The sequence below is a fragment of the Mizuhopecten yessoensis genome, unplaced genomic scaffold (genome assembly GCF_002113885.1).
Source record: "Mizuhopecten yessoensis strain PY_sf001 unplaced genomic scaffold, ASM211388v2 scaffold716311, whole genome shotgun sequence".
Taxonomy (NCBI): Eukaryota; Metazoa; Mollusca; class Bivalvia; order Pectinida; family Pectinidae; genus Mizuhopecten; species Mizuhopecten yessoensis.
In genome coordinates this window covers 264,133-286,906 of record NW_018480053.1, presented here as the reverse complement: position 1 = coordinate 286,906, position 22,774 = coordinate 264,133, and the positions used below count along the sequence as shown (strand labels likewise).

Below are 22,774 nucleotides of genomic sequence, written 5' to 3'. Positions count from 1 at the left end.
TTGAACAAACTTATTAGCCCTTCATCCCAACATGTTATTGGCTAAATATCATCATCCTTGGCCTTCTGGTTATTCAGAAGAGGGTATTTAAAGATTTTAACATATTTGACCCCTGTGACCTTGAAAATGGGGAGATGTCATACATTTGAACAAACTTGGTAGCCCTTTATCCAAGCATGCTACTGGCCAAATATCATCAGCCTGGGTTATTCAGAAGAAATTGTTTAAAGTAAAAAGTTGATTGTACTGACATTCCTACCAAAATTAACGATTGGTGTTTTTTTAAATTTTAATTGACCGACTGGGGGCTTGAAATTACTTTAATTACAAAAGCAATGACAATTTTTTTTATTAATTTCTATCACAAATTTTGTACAGCCCCAACTTTTCACTTGTCCCTAATCCTAACTCTGGTAACTGGTGAATTTGTATAAATCTATATCTGCTTACTGAAGATAAGTCACTGTAGAAATATTTTTTTCAAATTTTAACCATGAGCATTATTTCAGATAGAAATGTAAGTGCTAGTTTTATTTAAAACAAAATCAGTACGAGAAATATTTATAAATGGGGGGCACCTAGCTGTATTGATATTTTAGGAGTGGCAGTCAAGTTCAGATCTACCTACAATTCCTTATTTCAAACAATTTCAGTATTTGTTAGACTGTGAAGCCTTTGCAATAGTGCCTCCCTACCCTTCCATATTGTTACATTGTTCATGTGTACAGGTTATAAACTATTGCTTATTGTGTATACAATCCATTGATATGGAATTTGTTCTACTGATGTATTTATATGTATAGGTTTGTGTTATGCATTTTTGAAGCCATTCTCAACCACACATCTGTCAATCTTTAAACTATATCGACAGCAATCAGGGGAGGCAACTCTGATGCATGAGAATGTTTTTAAAGTATTAAGTATTTAGCCCATTCGTACACGATTTGTGTATATTACTGCTGAATAGGAATTTATTTTTTAAATCCATCCTGTTTATTTCAATACAGTATTAAAAATGTTTAAATAGTCTTTCATGTGTAACATTATATAGTAAACTGATATACAATTGTGTGACATCATATAGTAAACTGATATACAATTGTGTGACATTATATAGTAAACTGATATACAATTGTGTGACATCATATATCAAACTGATATACAATTGTGTGACATTATAGTCCAGAAGTTTAGAACTAATAACTGACATTGTTAGCGGTGTATAGAAGTTTGATATAGAATACTACATTTGACGTAATAAGTGCCCTATCCTTTCCTGGTCATACAATAATTCATGTTGAATTGTCCTGCAACCATCCTAATTTTCAAACATCAATAAGAACCTGTTTCACTAAATGTAACTCTATGAGCATTATCAAGGTTCATGTATATCTTCCAGAGTAAAATATACCGCAGTATATCAAGTAAAATCAAGAGGCGATTTATTTACATCGACTGATAAATATTTTACAATTTGAATTAAAAATTGATGAAATTTAGCACATGCTAAGGATGAGAATTCTATTTAGGATTAAGGAATTTTTTTTTATTCCAGGGCATTTATTAGGTCAAATATGATATATATTTTAATAAGTGGCATTCTATTATTATCAATATTATATCACTTTTCATTAAGTGACAAGGTATGTTTTTCCAAGGAGATTTGAATGATAAGAAATTACAACTGTTTATATATCATTTTTGTGCACACAGCTTAAAACATATTTAAAGGTGAAAAAGTAACAACACAACAACATCATCAAATAAATATCAATTTTAATAAGCAATAAATTAAAAAAAAATAAAAAAAAATGGCACAACAGAATCAATGTATATTTGAAAATATGAGTTACATATATTTGTTTTTAATATATCAGAACTTTTAGCAGTATATACCGGCAAGAGCTTTTACACAATGATCAGCTGTCAATTGTAAAACTATTTACAAAATAAATTGATTATTTCTAATTAAAATATTTTGTTATTTTATGCTTACAGGATTATCTACTGGGTCCTCATAAATAAATGTTGCTATAAACACAGAATCTCAAACAAGATTCCATAAAAGATTCTGAGCTTCAGCGAGTTTCATAAAAACCAGATGGAATGAGAACAAGACTTACCAAGGTAGATTGTTTTTATCTGATTTATCTGTCTCTGTAAAACGTCAAGTACTTGAGTAAGCTATATTTTCCCACCTCCGAACAAACTTTGGCATCAAAATAAAATGCAATAACTCTGTTATATGGTGTGTGGTTCAAAACCTGATTTTAGTAAGGACATTCCATTCAATGAGTTACTTAGCAATTATAGCTGACACAGAATATGAGGTTTGTCCTGGACAAATGATGCACAGGCTGATTGACTGATGGACAGAATGCAAACATAGAATTCCCTCCAGTAGTAGTGATGGGGGAGCAATAACTCACTATTTTTTTTACGAGTGGAAAGCAATGTTCCAAAATCTTGAAATGATCCCTATTTAGTGTAGAATAGTATACAATGTAAGTAAAACTGTTCTATGCAATGAATTAAATGAATCTGAGCAAAAAAACAAGGTTTTGGGTATGCTTCAGATTTAAAAAGTAAAAAAAATCTAACCTCATGACAAATAACAATCTTATCACATGACATAATAATAATACAACCTCATGACAAATAACAATCTTATCACATGACATAATAATAATACAACCTCATGACAAATAACAATCTTATCACATGACATAATAATAATACAACCACATGACAGATAACAATCTCATAATAAAATAATCATCCTATCACATGATAAAATAATAATGTAATATCGTGATAAAATATGTCTAATTCTGATGTAGATAGCACAATTGTTTTTTCAAAGAACAGTGCTGACTATCCAGCTGCTCTTTATTTCATATCCTGTATGTAACACTGGATTGGATGTGAACATATCCTGTATGTAACATTGAATTGGATGTGATCATATCCTGTATGTAACACTGAATTGGATCTGAACATATCCTGTATGTAACACTGAAGTGGATGTGAACATATCCTGTATGTAACTCTGAATCGGAGGTGAACATATCCTGTATGCAACACTGAATTGGATGTGAACATATCCTGTATGTAACATTGAATTGGATGTGATCATATCCTGTATGTAACACTGAATTGGATGTGATCATATCCTGTATGTAACACTGAATTGGATGTGAATATATCCTGTATGTAACACTGGATTGGATGCGAACATATCCTGTATGTAACACTGAATCGGCTGTGAACATATCCTGTATGTAACACTTAATCGGATGTGAACATATCCTGTATGTAACATTGAATTGGATGTGAACATATCCTGTATGTCACACTGAAGTGGATGTGAACATATCCTGTATGTAACATTGAATTGCATGTGAACATATCCTGTATGTAACACTTGATTGGATGTGAACAAATCCTGTATGTAACACTGGATTTGATGTGAACATATCCTGTATGTAACACTTGATTGGATGTGAACAAATCCTGTATGTAACACTGGATTTGATGTGAACATATCCTGTATGTAACATTGAATTGCATGTGAACATATCCTGTATGTAACACTGGATTGGATGTGAACACATCCTGTATGTAACACTGGATTGGATGTGAACACATCCTGTATGTAACACTGGATTGGATGGGAACATATCCTGTATGCACCCATGAATTGGAGGTGAACATATCCTGTATGTAACACTGAAGGGGATGTGAACATATCCTGTATGTAACATTGAATTGGATGTGAACATATCCTGTATGTCACACTGAATTGGATGTGAACATATCCTGTATGTAACATTGAATTGGATGTGAACATATCCTGTATGTAACACTGAAGTGGATGTGAACATATCCTGTATGTAACACTGAATTGGATGTGAACATTACCAAAGACTGCTCCGTACCTAACTTAACACTATCTATTTGTATTTCAGTAAATTTGAAAGTATATTTGATAAAAAGTTGGATTAAAATGTCTTAAAATCAGGCTATCGAAAATGGTCTAATGTCATTGTTCACTGCTGATTATTGGATTGTGTTCCCTGTAGACTGAATCATACTGGTATATTCAGGCTGCTATGCATAGGGCAAGTAATCAGTTCCAAAAACCACTACAGGGGTAGTTAGTCGGGCTAGTACCAGGTAGTTTCCAATTTTACTTGTCTAGGTGCAAATTACGCTCACCCAATATTACTCAATATGAAACGTTGTATCAAATTTTGACTTGTCAATCAGGCTAGCAGATTTCAAAGCTATTAGTCCAGCTGGAGATTTCACTAGTCTCGGACTAGCAGGCTACCCGTAATGTACAGACATATAGGCAGTGTAATAACATCGACATGTATAGTCTGGATATATTACATGTGTAAATCACTAGTTGTGAGGTTACAAGCAACAATAAGGTTATATCATCAATTTAAGGCAAAACCAGTGGTGTTTAAATTTGATTTCTCCAGTCCAAATATTTAATATATACATGAAATGTACATACTTTGCTGTTCACCTGCTATATATGTTTTAAATACTTTTAATTTAAATATGAATACATTAGTTGTATTTCCTTTCATAAGGATTGTTAATATCCTTTTCCATCCTTTCAAAGTTAACATTTTTCTGGTGAATCAAGTATATCTTTAACATGTTAAATGGTCTTAATTTCCTAATATGTTATCTTTTACCATAAGCAACTACAACCTTACACCTTTTAAACTAGAAAATTTCATTGAAGTAAGAATGTACCAGCTTACATTCAAATGTCATTGTTTAAGAATATTCTGTAATATAGATAACCTTCATGTTGGCCTCCTGAAATAAAAACTTGTCTAAGGTATTCTCATACTTGACCTTTATCTAACATTTGATGAAAATCTACGAGATGATGTCACTAGAGCAATGATATGAGTAACACTATATGCCTCACATAAAATGGCAGGGGGAAAAGTAAGCTTTGTATATAGAATGACAGATTCTTTTTATCATATAATACAAAGTAAATGTATAATTGTGATCTGAAATGAATATTTTGCACTTGGCCGACTCTGAAACGATGAAATTTGCTTCCGCTTCACAATGACGTGACGTCACATTAATTGTTCAAATTCAATTGTGACGTCATTTTCGGAGTGATATAACACATGTTACATAAACATAATTTATGTGATGGCTTTATGACACTGCATAACACAGTATTAATATGATGAAATAAATTATGTTATAAATTTCTTAATTCACTCTTATGGCCTAAATGGAAGTGCACAGGTGGCCTTAATATGGGAGGAAACCGGTGTACTTCGAGGAAACCAGAGTACATGTACTTGGAGAAAACCAAACTGGTTGAGTAGGTTATCCCATTACTTTCACCTTCAATCAATAAAAGGATTCCTTGACTGTGGTGGTGAAAGGCAAGTGCACTAACAATGTCAATGTTGCCAGGCAACCATCAGCTGTGGACAAATTTGGGCAGTGGAAGTTTGTTTGCTATGCATATTTTGCAAAATTATTAAGCAACTGTTCAGACATAAACACAATTCTCTGGGGAAATCATGATCTCACTTTCGAAACCTTTACCTATGTATGTAAGTACATTAAGGATACAAACCGCTTCTAGTAATCTTAATTACAACTATTACATCATGTTCAAAGAATATTTTTTCTTTATCTGTGTGAAACACTCGGTTATTCTCTTTGGGTAGGTCGGGGTACAGAGAAACAGTCGTCAACAGCCTATTTTGTTAATTCAACTTAAATAAAATAAAATAAAATGAAATGTACATGTTAGGACAGCTAAGATGTATGTAAAATGTATTTAAGTTAGGAGAGGGCTTAATTAAGTTGTAAGAACTTGTGCCCAATTCTTTTTGTCATTTTCAAGGCAATACAAATATGTTTAAACCAACTGTTCTATGTAACATGAACATCACAAATTCTGCCCGTTTTTCAAGGTAAACACAGTTATAACATTTCATAACATTGAATCTCATCAAGTCGATTCCATTTTACATTTGTAATAAATGTACTTTCAAACGAGGGGAAATTCATGATATTACACAAGATTTATCTTTTGAAGATGACGGTGCTGTGCGGTTTGTGTCATTTGAAGTCACTGTTCTTCTCATATTTTCAGGTGGTACGGGTGTAATATCAAACAGCGTAAAGTTAGAAGTATTACCCAGCCTGTTTGATATAATGTAATTAAGCTTCTTGATCTTCTCATTGGCACACTTCTTCTCCTGCCATGTGTGTGCTGTGGTACGGATTTCGTGCAGGAGTTTTGATACGAAAGTTGATTTTATCTGCTGTTCCTCTTTGCCAGGAGCAGGTAACTCTCTCTTTAGAAACTGATGGAACTCGTACTTCGAAGCTAACTGAAAATAAAATTCAAGAGTCCAGATATAATGACAGAGAAACTATTACACCCTAATTATATGAATACAGAAGATATAACACATTATTTATTAGGAAAACTAGAACACTGACAGGTCAGTAAGGGCCCTGTCTTGTGGCAATATATCCCCCATAATCATCAAGAAGCAATCTGCCCATAGAGCTGAGCTTGACGTTTGACATTTAGACTTCATACATTTTACATGTACTATGATGTGAGTCTTGTTTCCTTCCACCTCCATATTTTCTGGGCTAACAGAAATGTAAATACCAGTGCAATACTCATTTATTAGCTTTCATTAGTTTTATTTCACCTTAAATACCCCACCCCTATCAAGAGCCAGGGTCAAAGTCAGAGATCCACTTTGTCTTTGACCTTTGGAGCCAAATGACCTTGACCTTTAAACCAGTGACCCTGATCTTTGGTCAGTTGACTTATTCTTTAACTCCTACCAACTTGCTTCATAATATCATAACAAAATGTTCATCAGCAAAAAAAATACAAAACTTGACCCTGACCTTGAACCTTTGGATCCCATAACCTGGACCTTTGGTCAGTTGACTCCGTGTTAGTTTTTAACAACTTTGCTTCATAATAACATTAAAAAAATGTTCATCAATAAAAAGATGCAATATTTGACCTCGACATTGACTCAGTGACCTCGACCGTCAGTTGACTCCTTGTTAACTTCTGACCAACTTTGCTTCATAATGTCATAACGAATCGTTCAACAGTGAAGATACTAAATTTGACTTTGACCTTTGACCCAGTGACCTTGACCTTAAGTCAGTTGACTCTTTGTGTAATTCCGACCAATTTTGCTCTATAATGACATAACAAAATGTTCATCAGGGAAAAGGAACAAAATTTGACCTTGACCTTTGACCCAGTGACCTTGACCTTTGGTCAATTGACTCCTTGTTTAATTCTGAGCAACATTGCTTCAAAGTGTCAAAACGAAATGTTCACTAGTGAAAAGATACAAAATTTAACCTTGATCTTTGACCCAGTGATCTTGACCTTTGGTCAGTTGACTCTTTGTTTAATTCCGACCATCTTTGCTTCATAATGTCATTAAATGCTCATTAGTGAAAATCTACAAAATTTTACCTTGACCTTTGACCAAGTTACCTTGACCTCTGACCCAATGACCTTGACATTTGGTCAGTTGACTCCTTATTTAATTCTGATCAACTTTGCTTCATCATGTTATAACAAATATTCATCAGTGAAAAGAAGCAAACTTTAACCTTAACCTTTTAAACTTATGACTATGACCTTTGACCTTGACTTTTTACCTCAGTGTGTATTTTTGTGAACTGAACATCTTGACCAAGTTCCATGTAAATCGGTCAAATAAAAACCAAACTTATCAGCCAGGAACAAAATTTGTGGAGGGACGGACGTACAGACAGACAGACAGAGTGATTACTATAGGGCACCCGTATCTTAGCTAAGGGGCCCTAATAAGTTGATAAGAACAAGCCATGAAAGGAAGGCCGCATCCAGCATTTGATGTATGGGTTGAGATGCATTACCTAAGATGCATATGTGGTCCAAAAAAAGTTTGGTTGGTCTAGCACTTATAAGTTCAGTGAAACTAACTTAAACGCAAACACTTCATGTTGACGCTGCCGCCAGTAAAGCAACACCTTAGCTCGCTTCCGTTACTTCGTGGCGACGAGACAAAAATAAATTGGTGGAATTTTCTACCTTCATTAAACAAGGATACATTACTGATATTATTCTTTCCTGATTTCAAATTCCCACTAATAAGCTATATGATCTCAATTCTGTAAAAAGTTTGTTCATTAAACTAAAACCATTTAAAGTAACAGTACATGAATTTATAAAAACGTGTCAACTTCATACCTCCAGCAAGTTTTCAGCCACGCACTGGTAACATTTGTTGAGGAGTTTTTTATTATTCCTGTTTGCGAGGTATATCTGCATTACATTGGATACGGTCACACTCTCACCCTCATTAGTCAGCTGTAGCTTCAGTCGTGTAAGTGTCCATCTGTCGCAAACCTCTAACAGACTATTCTGGTTTGTGTCCTGAGTAAAAATAGCAAACATCAAAGACAAAATCTCATTAAGACATAAAAAAGAACATTTCTGGTGTTTTTTTAATAATATTTGTTTAAATGAAATAATCCATTTCTTTTTACTTTCAGCTTTCAAAAATAAGGTAGGCAGGTAGAGAAAACTTTCAAGAATATTTAAGAACAGACACAAACAATGCTTTATTTTAAATTTGGGGAGAGGATCTAGAACAAGAGGCCCAATGGGCCCGAATCGCTCACCTGGTTTTAATCTCACACTTGTCATCTTAAAAGTGGACTAAAATACAACTACAGGCATAATATCAGTGTTTGATTCATAAAATCTTATTAAAAGATTTAAACATCTGACGTCTGTGACCTTGAATGTCGAACAAGGACATTAGGTTGAACAGAGTTTATAGTCTTCAAACCCAGCATGCTTCTAGCAAAATATCATTACACTGGACCTTTTGGTTATACAGAAAAAAATTATTTAAAGATTTAAACATATATTGACAACTGTAACCTTGAGTATGGGCGAAGGTCATTCATTTGAACAAACTTGGTAGCCCTTCATACCAGCATGTTAATGGCCAAATATCATCACCCTTGGCCTATTGCTTATTAAAAAGAAGTCATTCAAAGGTTTTAAACATATTCGACCCCTGTGACCTTGAATATAAGTCAAGGTCATTCATTTGAACAAACTTGATAGCCCTTCATCCCAGCATATTACTGGCCAAATATCATCAACCTAGGCCTTTTGGTTATTCAGAAGAACTTGTTTAAAGATTTTAACATATTTGACCCCTGTGACCTTGAATATAAGTCAAGGTCATTTATTTGAACAAACTTGGTAGCCCTTCATCCAAGAATGTTACTGGCCAACTATCATCTCCCTAGGCCTCTCGGGTATTCAGAAGAAGTTGTTTAAATGTTTTGTACATATTTGACCCCTGTGACCTTGCATATAATTCAAGGTCATTTATTTGATCAAACTTGCTAGCCCTTCATCCCAGCATGTAACTGGCCAAATTCAAGCACCCTATGCCTCTTGGTTATTCAGAAGAAGTTGTTTAAATGTTTTGAACATATTTGCCCCCTGTGACCTTGAATATTTGTCAAGGTCATTCATTTGAAAAAACTTGGTAGCCCTTCATTCCAGTTTGCTCCTGGCCAAATATCATCACCCTAGGCCTTTTGGTTATTAAGAAGAAGTTGTTTAAATGTTTTGTACATATTTGACCCCTGTGACCTTGAATATTTGTAAAGGTCATTCATTTGAACAAACTTGGTAGCCCTTTATCCTAGCATGCTTCTGGCCAATTAACATCACTCTGGGTATTTTGGTTATTCAGAAGAAGTTGTTTCAAGTTTTTAACATATTTGATCCCTGTGACCTTGAAAATAGGTAAAGGTCATTTATTTGAAAAAAACTTGGTAGCCCTTCATTCCAGTTTGCTCCTGGCCAAATATCATCACCCTAGGCCTTTTGGTTATTAAGAAGAAGTTGTTTAAAGTAAAATATTGACGACGGACGACGGACGACGCATCACGGCATAAGCTCACTTGGCCCTTCGGGCCAGGTGAGCTAAAAACACAATATTGTGGATCAGATGTAATTTATTTTTGAGCACCTGCTTCATGTTGTTACATCAAAATAGATATGCTAGGAATATCATGTTGTCAGTTGAACAGAGTTGATTTCAATTTGAATACCCTTGAAATACATTATACTTGTTATTTCAGTAAAAGGCTGGTTTGTCTTATATCATATACAGATTTGGGTCCTTGTAGATTCAACTTATCAGGAAATAGACTTAAAAGTAACTGACCAAGCAGTGATCCTGGTATAGATAGGAGATAACCTGTACAAAGTCCTCAGCTGTGACGTCGTCCAGCTTGACCATTGGTCTGTATCCCTCCAAGGCCGGCGGCTGGTCATCTTGTTTTTCTATTAACATAATCCTGAAATACTCGCTTCTGCCATAGAAAAACATCTGTGTAGAAAAGGAAATCATATAATTAAATCTTCATTGTTTCTGTTCCACCTTTTCATATGGACTCACTTATTGGCATTTTACTTGAATATTAAACAGATTTTCACAAGATATTTCTCAGCTTTAATAAGGTTTGTTAAATGGAATACTTTAAACATTTGTTAAAAGTATCACCAAATTTGTATGTATACCTTGTGGCATTCAAATTCATGGTTTCCAACACAGAAACATATATCTGGAAAGATAGGTGTGTTTGTGACCATGTTTGCCATGTCCATTTTGCTGGCCTCTTCTGTGTACTTCTGAGTATCTCCAACCTGTTACAATGAAATCAGAACACACAGTTAGACTCTGTTATAATAGCAAAGTATCATCCAGAGAAATGTAGGCATTATACAGGGGTTTTAAAACATAGTAAAACCTTGTTATAATGCCATTTGTCCATAGAAATGTTGGTTTTATTAAAGGGTTTGTAATACAGAAAACCTTGTTACATATACTGTCATCATTTGTTCATAGAAATGCTGGCTTCATAAAAGGGTATATAATTCAGAAAACCTTTTTATACCATCCTACTGCATTATTGTCCATAGAAATGTTGGCTTCATTAAAGGGTTTGTGATACAGAAAACTTTGTTATAATGCCATTTGTCCAATGAAATTTAGGCATTGTATGGGGGTTTGATGATAATTATCCAATAGTATATTTATACTGAGCAGATATTCATAATATATACTTAACTCTGCTACACTCCGAGTCATTGATTAAACAAGAGCTGTAGGAGAACAGCATAGCTCGTCTATTAAAATTATTTTTGTAAAAACTGCTTATAGTAATTGGGCCATTACAGGATATCCCATCTTAGATAATAGATCCCCCCCAAGTAACCCCTAGGAGAAGATATCGTCTGAAGGCATACTGTCAAATTTACCCCTTTTGGCCCTGCCCACCTGTCCCCTGGGGGGTCAGGGAATTCATTTGTACAATCTTGAATCCCCTTCCCCTAGGATGCTTCCTGCCAAATTTGGTTGAAGTCTGCCCAGTAGTTTCAAAAACTAGAACTTGTCCTAAAACTTTAACCTGTAGAACTTGCCCAAAAACTTTAACCAATTCCAAAAGACTTGTGTTTTGGGCCAATAATGAGCAAATATGGTCCAATTTGTTGCTAAGGAACCTCTAAGCAATTGCTGTAACAATATTACAATGTAAAATTAATTAAAAGTTGAGCTAAACACCAAAACACAGCTTGCCCAAAAACTTTAACCAAGTGGGACGCCGACACCGACGCCATGGGTGCTGTTATAGCCCCCCTATTCTTCGAATAGACGAGCCAAAAAACGCTCTAGACATCTTAAATTTAGATCGAAGGATGGGTACCCATAAGGCTGTTTTTTTTGTTATTGATTTTCTAATTTATTTTTTCTTTCTCATACTATTATAATAGCCTTACAAAAACTTACAAAATAGACATATCATTTATAAATTTTATTTGAATATACAATGCATCTTTCAAAAAATGATGATATTCTGGTACCTATTTTTTGAAAATACACAAACTAATTGTCAAAATATTGTTTGTTTTCTCCTACTTTATAGGTGACACTGAAACCCATTATTGTAATGTATTTTCTAGTCAAAGATAGATAATATTTATCATTAAATCCAAAGACAGTATACTGTGTAACATGAAATGTTTGCTGTGTATAATCATTCCTGGTTTTCATGGTTCCTATTGAATCTTGAAAATTAATAAAATGAATTCAATTTATTAGGTCACCTGAGCTTTAGCTCAAGTGACCTATTGCTATCCGTCTTCGTCCGTCGTTGAAAAACTATTTACTAGGTCAAGGTCAATTATCAAACACTGAGAAACATTTTCTGTGGCAAAGGGCATTCTTGTGTTAAACACTTCTCTAGTTTTACTCAAACTTGGTAGTGATAATTGACTGATGGACCTCGCACTGGTGAAATACAATTTTTTTGTTTGACAAATAATGTACTAAAATTAATCTCGTATGACATCATTATTTCAACAAGGACAACAAAATACTGTAGGACTCAGGTGACCGTTAAGGCCCATGGGCCTGTTGTATATATTACTACCCTTTGTTTATATGGGGAATTCATGAAATTCAATGTTTTTACCACTAAACAACCTAATTAGCCTCAAACTACAAGCAAAAATACAACAGACATTATATGTAATATAGTATATATAACCTTGACTAGATTTTAATGATTTTCTCACCAGGTGGTGTAGATGCTGGGGTACAGCGGACATTACAAGCTTTCTCAAGTCGGAAACCAAATCCTGCCTTTGCTTGTGATGACTCACATTAATGACCTGCTCAGGAAGATCTTCATTTGCTGTTCAGATAAAAACAGAATCATGAAAACAAATCTTGTTACCTGATATTCTGACAATATCTTAGACTCTTCACGTACCGAAATGATTGAGAAAGATTCTGGTGAATTTTGGTTTTTGTTTCAACCAACCAGTAAAGTCACAATTAAATGTATATCTAGCCCTAAATTTGCAATATACAACCAGACTCAAAGATGATAAGAAGCAAACCTATTGAAAATGCTTTCTTACGTGTGTTAGATATAGTTTGTTTCATTTCAGCCTCAATGCTGTTTGCTAGTGTTGTAAATCCAAGAAAAGCAGCAAGTCTCTGTGTGTCTTCCACATCTTCTATAGGTAGATCTAGTCCCCCTAGTGAGGAAACAAATGTAAATATATAACAAACGTCTTCTATGGGTAGATCTAGTCCCCCTAGTGAGGAAACAAATGTAAATACATGTATATAAGTTCTGATACAATTATAGACTTAAGATTAAGATCTTAATGCACATTTGAAATTCTGTTAAGACCAATTTTAGTAATTACCAAGCATTCTGACATATCATTACAACATCTAATTAACATTTCCTCAAGTAAGACAACACATTAATGGTTAATTTATGTACATGCACCTGTATATAAGAACTTTTAATTCTACTTACCTGTGTAAAGGAATTGAAGAATAGCCCGAACACTCCCTGGTGTAAACTGTAAATGTGCATGGTATATAAATATATTACTTTCAAATATGTATTTTAACCTCCATTGAATTAGCAAATCATAATGTACTGAGAAAACTTGGCAAGATGAATTCCGGATACTACAGAATCAAACAAGCAGTGCAGGCATTAGTGTTTATTACTTTACCTTTGAGAGATCAATTTTGACTTTATAATCTTGGCTAAGAACCTACCTGGCAATTAATATACGTTACAGAAGTTTAACCTTGACCTTTTAACCTTATATATGCAACACTTCACTGAAGGTCAAGTATGACATTGACCTTCAAGATTTAAAAACGATAAACATTTGCAGGTAGATTGAAAGAATATATGTGTGACATTTGCACTTTCAACCTATGACCTTTGAGCCTTACCGCTGGGTCAGTTAGCTCAAGTGTGTTCAGTTGAAGTGTATCTGGAGCAGTCAGTCTTTTGTAGAAATAATCGCATCGGACACAGAGAATGCACTTGTGTCCTAAGAATGTCTGGTCTCCAACCAAAAGTTCCACATCATAGTCTGGGGTCCGTTCATACATGCTATAGGTGGAAAAGCCACACAATAAACTTGGAAAATTAAACAAGAGATCCCAGAGGGAGTCATGTTAACAGTAAATGCACCTTGAGGTAACTTTTGATCTAAACTTAATACTGATGTGTATGAAAGCCAACCTTCAAAGTGAGTTTGTCATTTCACATATTTACTAGTACAGTACTTAATGTGAAAGAAATAGAATCGATCATTGCAATATGAGAAAGATCTGTTTAGTTCTTCTTTTAATCCATTTTGTTTTTATGATCAGTCTCAAAATATAACATACACAACGAGGGATCAAGGGGAACCTACATTTAAAATTTGAGAAAGATCCCTCCCGTACTTCCCGAGAAATAGCGATAACAAACTTTCACTATCAAAATCCAAGATGGCTGCCTGTCGGCCATGTTGTTTATCCGATCAGTCTCTAAGATTGCCCTGCACAGCTAGGACCATGGGGAACCTACATATAAAATTTAAGAAAGATCCCTCTAGTTCTTCCAGAGAAATAGCGGTAACAAACCCACACTATCAAAATCCAAGATGACTACCTGTCGGCCATGTTGTTTATCCGATCAGTCTCTAAGATTGCCCTGCACAGCTAGGACCATGGGGAACTTACATATAAAATTTAAGAAAGATCCCTCTAGTTCTTCCAGAGAAATAGCGGTAACAAACCCACACTATCAAAATCCAAGATGACTACCTGTCGGCCATGTTGTTTATCCGATCAGTCTCTAAAATTGCCCTGCACAGCTAGGACCATGGGGAACTTACATATAAAATTTAAGAAAGATCCCTCTAGTTCTTCCAGAGAAATAGCGGTAACAAACCCACACTATCAAAATCCAAGATGACTACCTGTCGGCCATGTTGTTTATCCGATCAGTCTCTAAAATTGCCCTGCACAGCTAGGACCATGGGGAACTTACATATAAAATTTAAGAAAGATCCCTCTAGTTCTTCCAGAGAAATAGCGGTAACAAACCCACACTATCAAAATCCAAGATGACTACCTGTCGGCCATGTTGTTTATCCGATCAATCTCAAAAGTTGCACTGCACAGCTAAGGACCAAGGGGAACCTACATATAAAATTTGAGAAAGATCCCTCTAGTAGTTCTTGAGAAATAGCGATAACAAACTTTCACTATCAAAATCCAAGATGGCTGCCTGTCGGCCATGTTGTTTATCCGATCAGTCTCAAAAGTTACCCTGCACAGCTAAGGACCAAGGGGAACCTGCATATAAAATTAGAGAAAGATCCCTCTGGTACTTCTTGTGAAATACCGATAACAAGAATTGTTTACGGACGTAACTGTAAAGGATAAAGATTTCACCCATATCTAACTGTGAAGGATAAAGATTTCTCTCATATCTAACTGTAAAGGATAGAGATTTCTCCCATATCTAACTGTAAAGGATTGAGATTTCTCTCATATCTAACTGTAAAGGATAAAGATTTCTCTCATATCTAACTGTAAAGGATAGAGATTTCTCCCATATCTAACTGTAAAGGATAGAGATTTCTCTCATATCTAACTGTAAAGAATAAAGATTTCTCTCATATCTAACTGTAAAGGATAGAGATTTCTCTCATATCTAACTGTAAAGGATAAAGATTTCTCTCATATCTAACTGTAAAGGATAGAGATTTCTCTCATATCTAACTGTAAAGGATAAAGATTTCTCTCATATCTAACTGTAAAGGATAGAGATTTCTCTCATATCTTACTGTAAAGGATAAAGATTTCTCCCATATCTAACTGTAAAGGATAGAGATTTCTCTCATATCTAACTGTAAAGAATAAAGATTTCTCTCATATCTAACTGTAAAGGATAGAGATTTCTCTCATATCTAACTGTAAAGAATAAAGATTTCTCTCATATCTAACTGTAAAGGATAGAGATTTCTCTCATATCTAACTGTAAAGAATAAAGATTTCTCTCATATCTAACTGTAAAGGATAGAGATTTCTCTCATATCTAACTGTAAAGAATAAAGATTTCTCTCATATCTAACTGTAAAGGATAGAGATTTCTCTCATATCTAACTGTAAAGGATAAAGATTTCTCTCATATCTAACTGTAAAGGATAGAGATTTCTCTCATATCTAACTGTAAAGGATAAAGATTTCTCTCGTATCTAACTGTAAAGGATAGAGATTTCTCTCATATCTTACTGTAAAGGATAGAGATTTCTCCCATATCTAACTGTAAAGGATAGAGATTTCTCCCATATCTAACTGTAAAGAATAAAGATTTCTCTCATATCTAACTGTAAAGGATAGAGATTTCTCTCATATATAACTGTAAAGGATAAAGATTTCTCTCATATCTAACTGTAAAGGATAGAGATTTCTCTCATATCTAACTGTAAAGGATAAAGATTTCTCCAATATCTAAATGTAACTGATAGAGATTTCTCTCATATCTAACTGTAAAGGATAAAGATTTCTCTCATACCTAACTGTAAAGGATAAAGATTTCTTCCATATCTAAATGTAAAGGAAAGAGATTTCTCCCATATCTAAATGTAACTGATAGAGATTTCTCTCATATCCAACTGTAAAGGATAGAGATTTCTCTCATATCTAAATATAAAGGATAGAGATTTCTCCCATATCTAAATATAAAGGATAGAGATTTCTCCCATATCTAAATATAAAGGAAAGAGATTTCTCCCATATCTAAATGTAGAGGATAGAGATTTCTCCCATATCTAAATGTAACTGATAGAGATTTCTCTCATATCTAACTGTAAAGGATAGAGATTTCTCTCATATCTAAATATAAAGGATAGAGATTTCTCCCATATCTAAATATAAAGGATAGAGATTTCTCCCATATCTAAATATAAAGGACAGAGATTTCTCCCATATCTAAATATAAAGGACAGAGATTTCTCCCATATCTAAATATAAAGGACAGAGATTTCTCCCATATCTAAATATAAAGGAAAGAGATTTCTCCAATATCTAAATGTAGAGGATAGAGATTTCTCCAATATCTAACTGTAAAGGATAGAGATGTCTCTCATATCTAACGGTAAAGGATAAAGATTTCTCCCATATCTAAATGTAACTGATAGAGATTTCTCTTATATCTAAATGTAAAGGATAAAGATTTCTCTCATATCTAACTGTAAAGGATATAGATTTCTCTCATATCTAACTGTGAAGGATAAAAATTTCTCCTATATCTAACTGTGAAGGATAAAGATTTCTCCAATATCTAACTGTAAAGGAAAGAGATTTCTCCCATATCTAAATGTAGAGGATAGAGATTTCTCCAATATCTAACTGTAAAGGATAAAGATTTCTCCCATATCTAAATGTATAGGATAGAGATTTCTCCCATATCTAAATGTAAAGAATAGAGATTTCTCCCATATCTATCTGTAAAGGATAGAGATTTCTCCCATATCTAACTGTAAAGGAGAGAGATTTCTCCTGTACTTGTACTTACAGTTGACCCTTGATATTTAGTAACTTCAAAAGTCAACTCACCCTTTTTCTTGAAATCTGAAGGGTCAAAACAGGTGTCCTTTCATACCCAAGAGTAAACGCTCATTTTTGGAGTCATGGAAATGATACAAATGATATGTACTCTTTCATTTGTGTACATGATGATAAGGAAAATTCCACCATTTCTTTATGGACGTTCCTTTAGTTGAGATGGTAAGATAGAAAATAGACATTCCAAAACTGTTAAAGTAGAACATATTCAATATCCCTTGAGATTATCTTGAAGTTAGAAATACTAGCAAAAGCCATAATCTCACGTTTGTAGGAATATTGTGAGGTCTGAGAGACTTGGACGGTCTACAGGCCTCTCGGAGACTTGACAATCAGTTCCGGACTGGTACTCTCGAAGGGCTTCCCTGATGTTCATTGTCAAGGAAGACAGGAAACATCTCTGGCCCTCAATATTCTCAGAATCATATTTGGCACCTGTGGAGTTAAAATCATGTCTTCTATTTGAACAAAAACAAAAACAATGTTAATAACCAGAATCAGTTCATAGGTCAAAAGTCGTAGTAAGGAGTTTATCAGGTATTGTAGTTAGTCATGATTGCAGGCATTTATGAGAAATAAAGGTCAACGGTTAAAAAAAGATCATAGGTCAAAGTACAAAATAAGGATTCTAAAGCATCATCACCATGCGTCAATTCCTGAAATTTCAAAACATTGGTCTATGGGTCCAATGTTGAACTCTGGTCATAGAGCAAATGGTCAAACATCCGTCAGCATTTCAGAATTATCATCAGAATGAAGTAGTTATTATTAATGTAAGTAGTGTACATGTAATTAGCTGATAAAAAGGTCCAAAGTAAAGAATAATTGATAAAGATACCGACAAAACTTGAGACGTAAATTAATAAAAGGACTAATGGCTCAAGGATTAAAGATTTGGGTCAGTGATGTGCAACATTTGTCACAATGACTAAGTAGAAAAATGTACATGTAATTTGTATTAGTGTAACTAACGTACATGTAATTAGTATAAGTGTAAGTTGTTTATAAGTGTAAGTTGTTTATATGTAATTAGTGTGTATGTAATTTGTGTATATACCGGGTAATTTGTGTACAGGTATATGTAATTATTGTTTAGTGCAATTAGTGTACAGGTAATTAGTGTATGTAATTAGTGTATATGTAATAAGTGTATATAATTAGTGTATATGTAATAAGTGTATGTAATTAGTATATATATAATTATTGTTTAGTGCAATTAGTGTACAGGTAATTAGTGTATGTAATTAGTGTGTATGTAATAAGTGTATGTAATTAGTATATATGTAATAAGTGTATGTAATTAGTGTATATGTAATAAGTGTATGTAATTAGTGTATATGTAATTATTGTTTAGTACAATTAGTGTACAGGTAATAAATGTATATGTAATTAGTGTATGTAATAAGTGTGTATGTGATTAGTGTATATGTAATAAGTGTTTGTAATTAGTGTATGTAATTAGTGTATACGTAATTAGTGTATATGTAATTAGTGTATGTAATTAGTATATGTAATTAGTGTATATGTAATAAGTGTTTGTAACTAGTGTATGAAATTAGTGTATATGTAATTCGTGTATATGTAATAAGTGTATATGTAATTAGTATATATGTTATTAGTGTATATGTAATTAGTGTATATGTAATTAGTGTATATGTAATTAGTATATGTAATTAGTGTATATGTAATTAGTGTATGTAATTATTGTATGTAATTAGTATATGTAATTAGTGTATGTAATTCGTGTATATGTAATAAGTGTATGTAATTAGTGTATATGTAATTAGTATATGTAATTAGTGTATATGTAATTAGTGTATGTAATTATTGTATGCAATTAGTATATGTAATTAGTGTATATGTAATAAGTGTACATGTAATTTGTTAGTGTAATTAGTGTACATGTAATTGATATAAGTGTATATAGTGTTATACATTATATAATAAGTAATATCTTTATTACCTTTTTTCAATAGATATTTCACCATCTCGAGATGCCCACACAGACACGCTAGATACCTGTGAAATACCATACAATGACAATAAGTGTATCATCTGTATGATAATCATGATAAAGTGAAGAGACATGTGAAGAATTGTTATAATAGAATTTCCATGTTTATATCTACTATGATAAATTATAGAAAGTTGAAAGCCTAGACTTTCTAAGAGCCCCCCGACCGAAAGATGTTTGATTCCCATCTATATTTTTTTATAAAATCATTAATTCTAATTTTAAGTAACATAGACAATAAACCATGTTTCTAAAGTACCTAGGAAATCAGACCAGGGTGAAGCAATCATCTTCCTTACAATCACAATAATATTTAAGTCTCACACAAAAAAATAAACTTGGTTTTTGATAATGTTGAGCTACCAGTATTTGAAAATCATATAAATAATTTTGATCATGTGTGTCCCATACAGAACACTCATAACTGGTATCTGTATGTGGGCACACTGACTAAACTATATTTCTCACAATCTGACAATAGCATTCAAGATTTTTTTCAAACCCTGCTATGAGGGTCTTGCAGGTGAGGAATACTTCTCCTATACTGTACCTGTTCCTTCTCTTCCCAAATTTGACCTTAGGTTATGTGTATGTTACCACTTAATTTACCAATAATTCTGGTTGGAGGTCACAGGGAGAAAAGTAAACAATGTTTAGGCAGATATGGAAAACGTAGAAATTCTACCAGAGGAGGTAGAATTTGGGCTCAGAATCTGTACAAAGCTTAGGTTTTTGACACAAATTCTACACATTCCAGTAAAAATTCTGTATCCTTCATATCAAAAAACTATAGAATCTATATATTTTTATATGAAAATGACCAAACTAAGAAAAACTTACAGTGGGCAGTTGTCCCAGGGATCGGTAATGTTCACATCTATTCCCACTTTTTTCACATAGTAACTGCAACAGTAGAAGGAGAAGCATGATTATACCCAGTATTTCTGTGATGGCATGTAATAATACACTTTCTGTAAGTATGGAACGACAAATTACCATATATTCAAATAATTCCAACTATCTTCAAATAATTGAAGATAGGTACAATTAATTGAAGATAGGTACAATTGAATTGAAGATAGGTACAATTAATTGAAGATAGGTTCAATTGAATTGAAGATAGGTACAATTAATTGAAGATAGGTACAATTGAATTGAAGATAGGTACAATTAGTTGAAGATAGGTACAATTCATTGAAGATAGGTTCAATTGAATCGAAGATAGGTACAATTAATTGAACTTAGGTTTACAAATGCAACATATCCTCAAATGAATTGAACCTATCTTTAATTAAATTAAACATATCTTCAAACATTTGAAGATTGGTGCAATTATTTGAATGTAAATGTTAATTTGTCGTTCCATAGTTAAGGCCAAACGTAGAATAGAGCAATCATATGTTATCAAGACATTCAAACCTATACACCTACAAACACATTGCATTAGTCCTTATCAAGAATCAACGTTTTCACCAACCCTGCTGTTTCTCCACTTTGTAAAAGTGGAAACTTCTGCATTTTCTGGCCATGAGACATTTTCTGTTACAGTATCGATAAACTTGTGTATATTTTCACTGATCTGCCCCGCCTTTCCCCTTGCTCCTCATGTACCCACTTACTCCACTTCTGCGACTTTGCCACGACGAACACAACTGAAAAATTTCTGGCGATCACTGTTCCACACATCCTTGGATAGCTGTCTCCTCACCTGTCTGAGTTAAAAAAAAAATATACGAGTTAATGAAATTATAAAACAGGCAGACTTACACTACCTTGGGTGAGAGCATACTTACACTACCTTGGGTGAGGGCAGACTTACACTACCTTGGGTGAGGGCAGACTTACACTACCTTGGGTGAGGGCAGACTTATATTACCTTGGGTGAGCTAATAAGATTCTCTATGACAAATTTTATTGATAAATTATATATAATTAATTGCAATTTTAAGCAGTCTCTCAGAATCAATTTCTGGGTTGTGATTTAAAATACTAGAATGGAAAACACTACACCAAAGCACACATTTAGGAACACATTGGAAGTTTAACTAGGTGTGAAGCCAGAGGTAGGCCGTCTGTTCCTCTAATGGAATTGCTGAAACATGAGCTAGGGATTTAACAAAACAAAAACAACATTAAGTTTTATAGTCTAAGTACATGGATACGTATAATATATAGATAAGATATGGACATATAAAGAAACTAAATTAATTAATATGCATATTAAATTTTATTGGTCATCAAAACACAAACACATACTTTTTTTTAATAAAACTGATTTTAATGATATGAAAGACTAAGAAGGCTTAATTTGTGACTTATAACAAATAAAAAGAAAATACCAAACAATGTTTCGCCCTAAAAAACATGTTTGATGGCGAAACAACCTAGGGCGAACGGGATTTGTATTTAGTTTTTAAGCTCTCAAGTTAACCATACATGCGAGAAGTCGTCCAGCTTTCAATACAATCTATATACATGTATAAATACACAACCTTACCTGACAGATGCCGTAGCCATCGCTGTTGATCGGCTTGATCCCGCTGTAGGGTCCTCCCTACTAATTATACCAACGGACTTGGCAGTCCTAGGAATTAGTAAATATATCAATTCTAAACAGCTCCCTGGTAACGCGAGTCTTTTCCCAATTTCAAAGGTAACTTTGACCTGAATGGGTTCACAAATTGTCTTCTGCTATGCTCATAGACATAATATGTAAAAAGTGCAGCGGTATATATGTTTACCGGGTAAAACGGGTATTGTGAAATACATACACATATATGTAGGTCATCGCCCACGTCACCACACGTGTGTATGTTGTAACAGGTATTGTCATCATCACAAGATCCGGTGTCGGTGAAGGTAGGACATGATCACGTGAGGAAAACAAACTCACGAGAGCTTGACGTTGGTCCCTATAGACTTACAGAGCCGACAAATTCTTCTTACTATGTTAGCATGATCTTCATCAACAAATATCGATATCTTACTGTGAATCCTGCTTTCACTCACTAGTCTATATATAAATAGAGCGGCCACCTGTATTTTATGACCACAATGAATAACGACCATCTAACTGATATAGACCATACAGTAGTATATAGCGGTCACCTGTCCTTTAAAGACCACTTGTCTATAACGACCATCTGGCTTATTGAGACCATGCCCCAGGGTCATGAAACAA

General features: G+C 33.8%; 1 protein-coding gene across 1 annotated transcript; it reads right to left on the bottom strand.

The window, feature by feature from the left end:
* Positions 1 to 5,855: 5,855 nt before the first annotated feature.
* Positions 5,856 to 22,429, bottom strand: LOC110442914 (ankyrin repeat and BTB/POZ domain-containing protein 1-like). The gene is made up of 13 exons (XM_021486805.1): positions 22,091 to 22,429; positions 21,213 to 21,305; positions 20,434 to 20,496; positions 19,543 to 19,598; positions 17,846 to 18,014; positions 13,905 to 14,067; positions 13,471 to 13,516; positions 13,061 to 13,180; positions 12,713 to 12,831; positions 10,655 to 10,780; positions 10,299 to 10,463; positions 8,291 to 8,476; positions 5,856 to 6,398 (listed from the first exon to the last, which is right to left on the bottom strand). The coding sequence occupies exons 1-13, from the start codon at positions 22,108 to 22,110 to the stop codon at positions 6,069 to 6,071; spliced, it is 1,656 nt and encodes a 551-aa protein (XP_021342480.1). The 5' UTR covers positions 22,111 to 22,429; the 3' UTR covers positions 5,856 to 6,068.
* Positions 22,430 to 22,774: the final 345 nt, after the last annotated feature.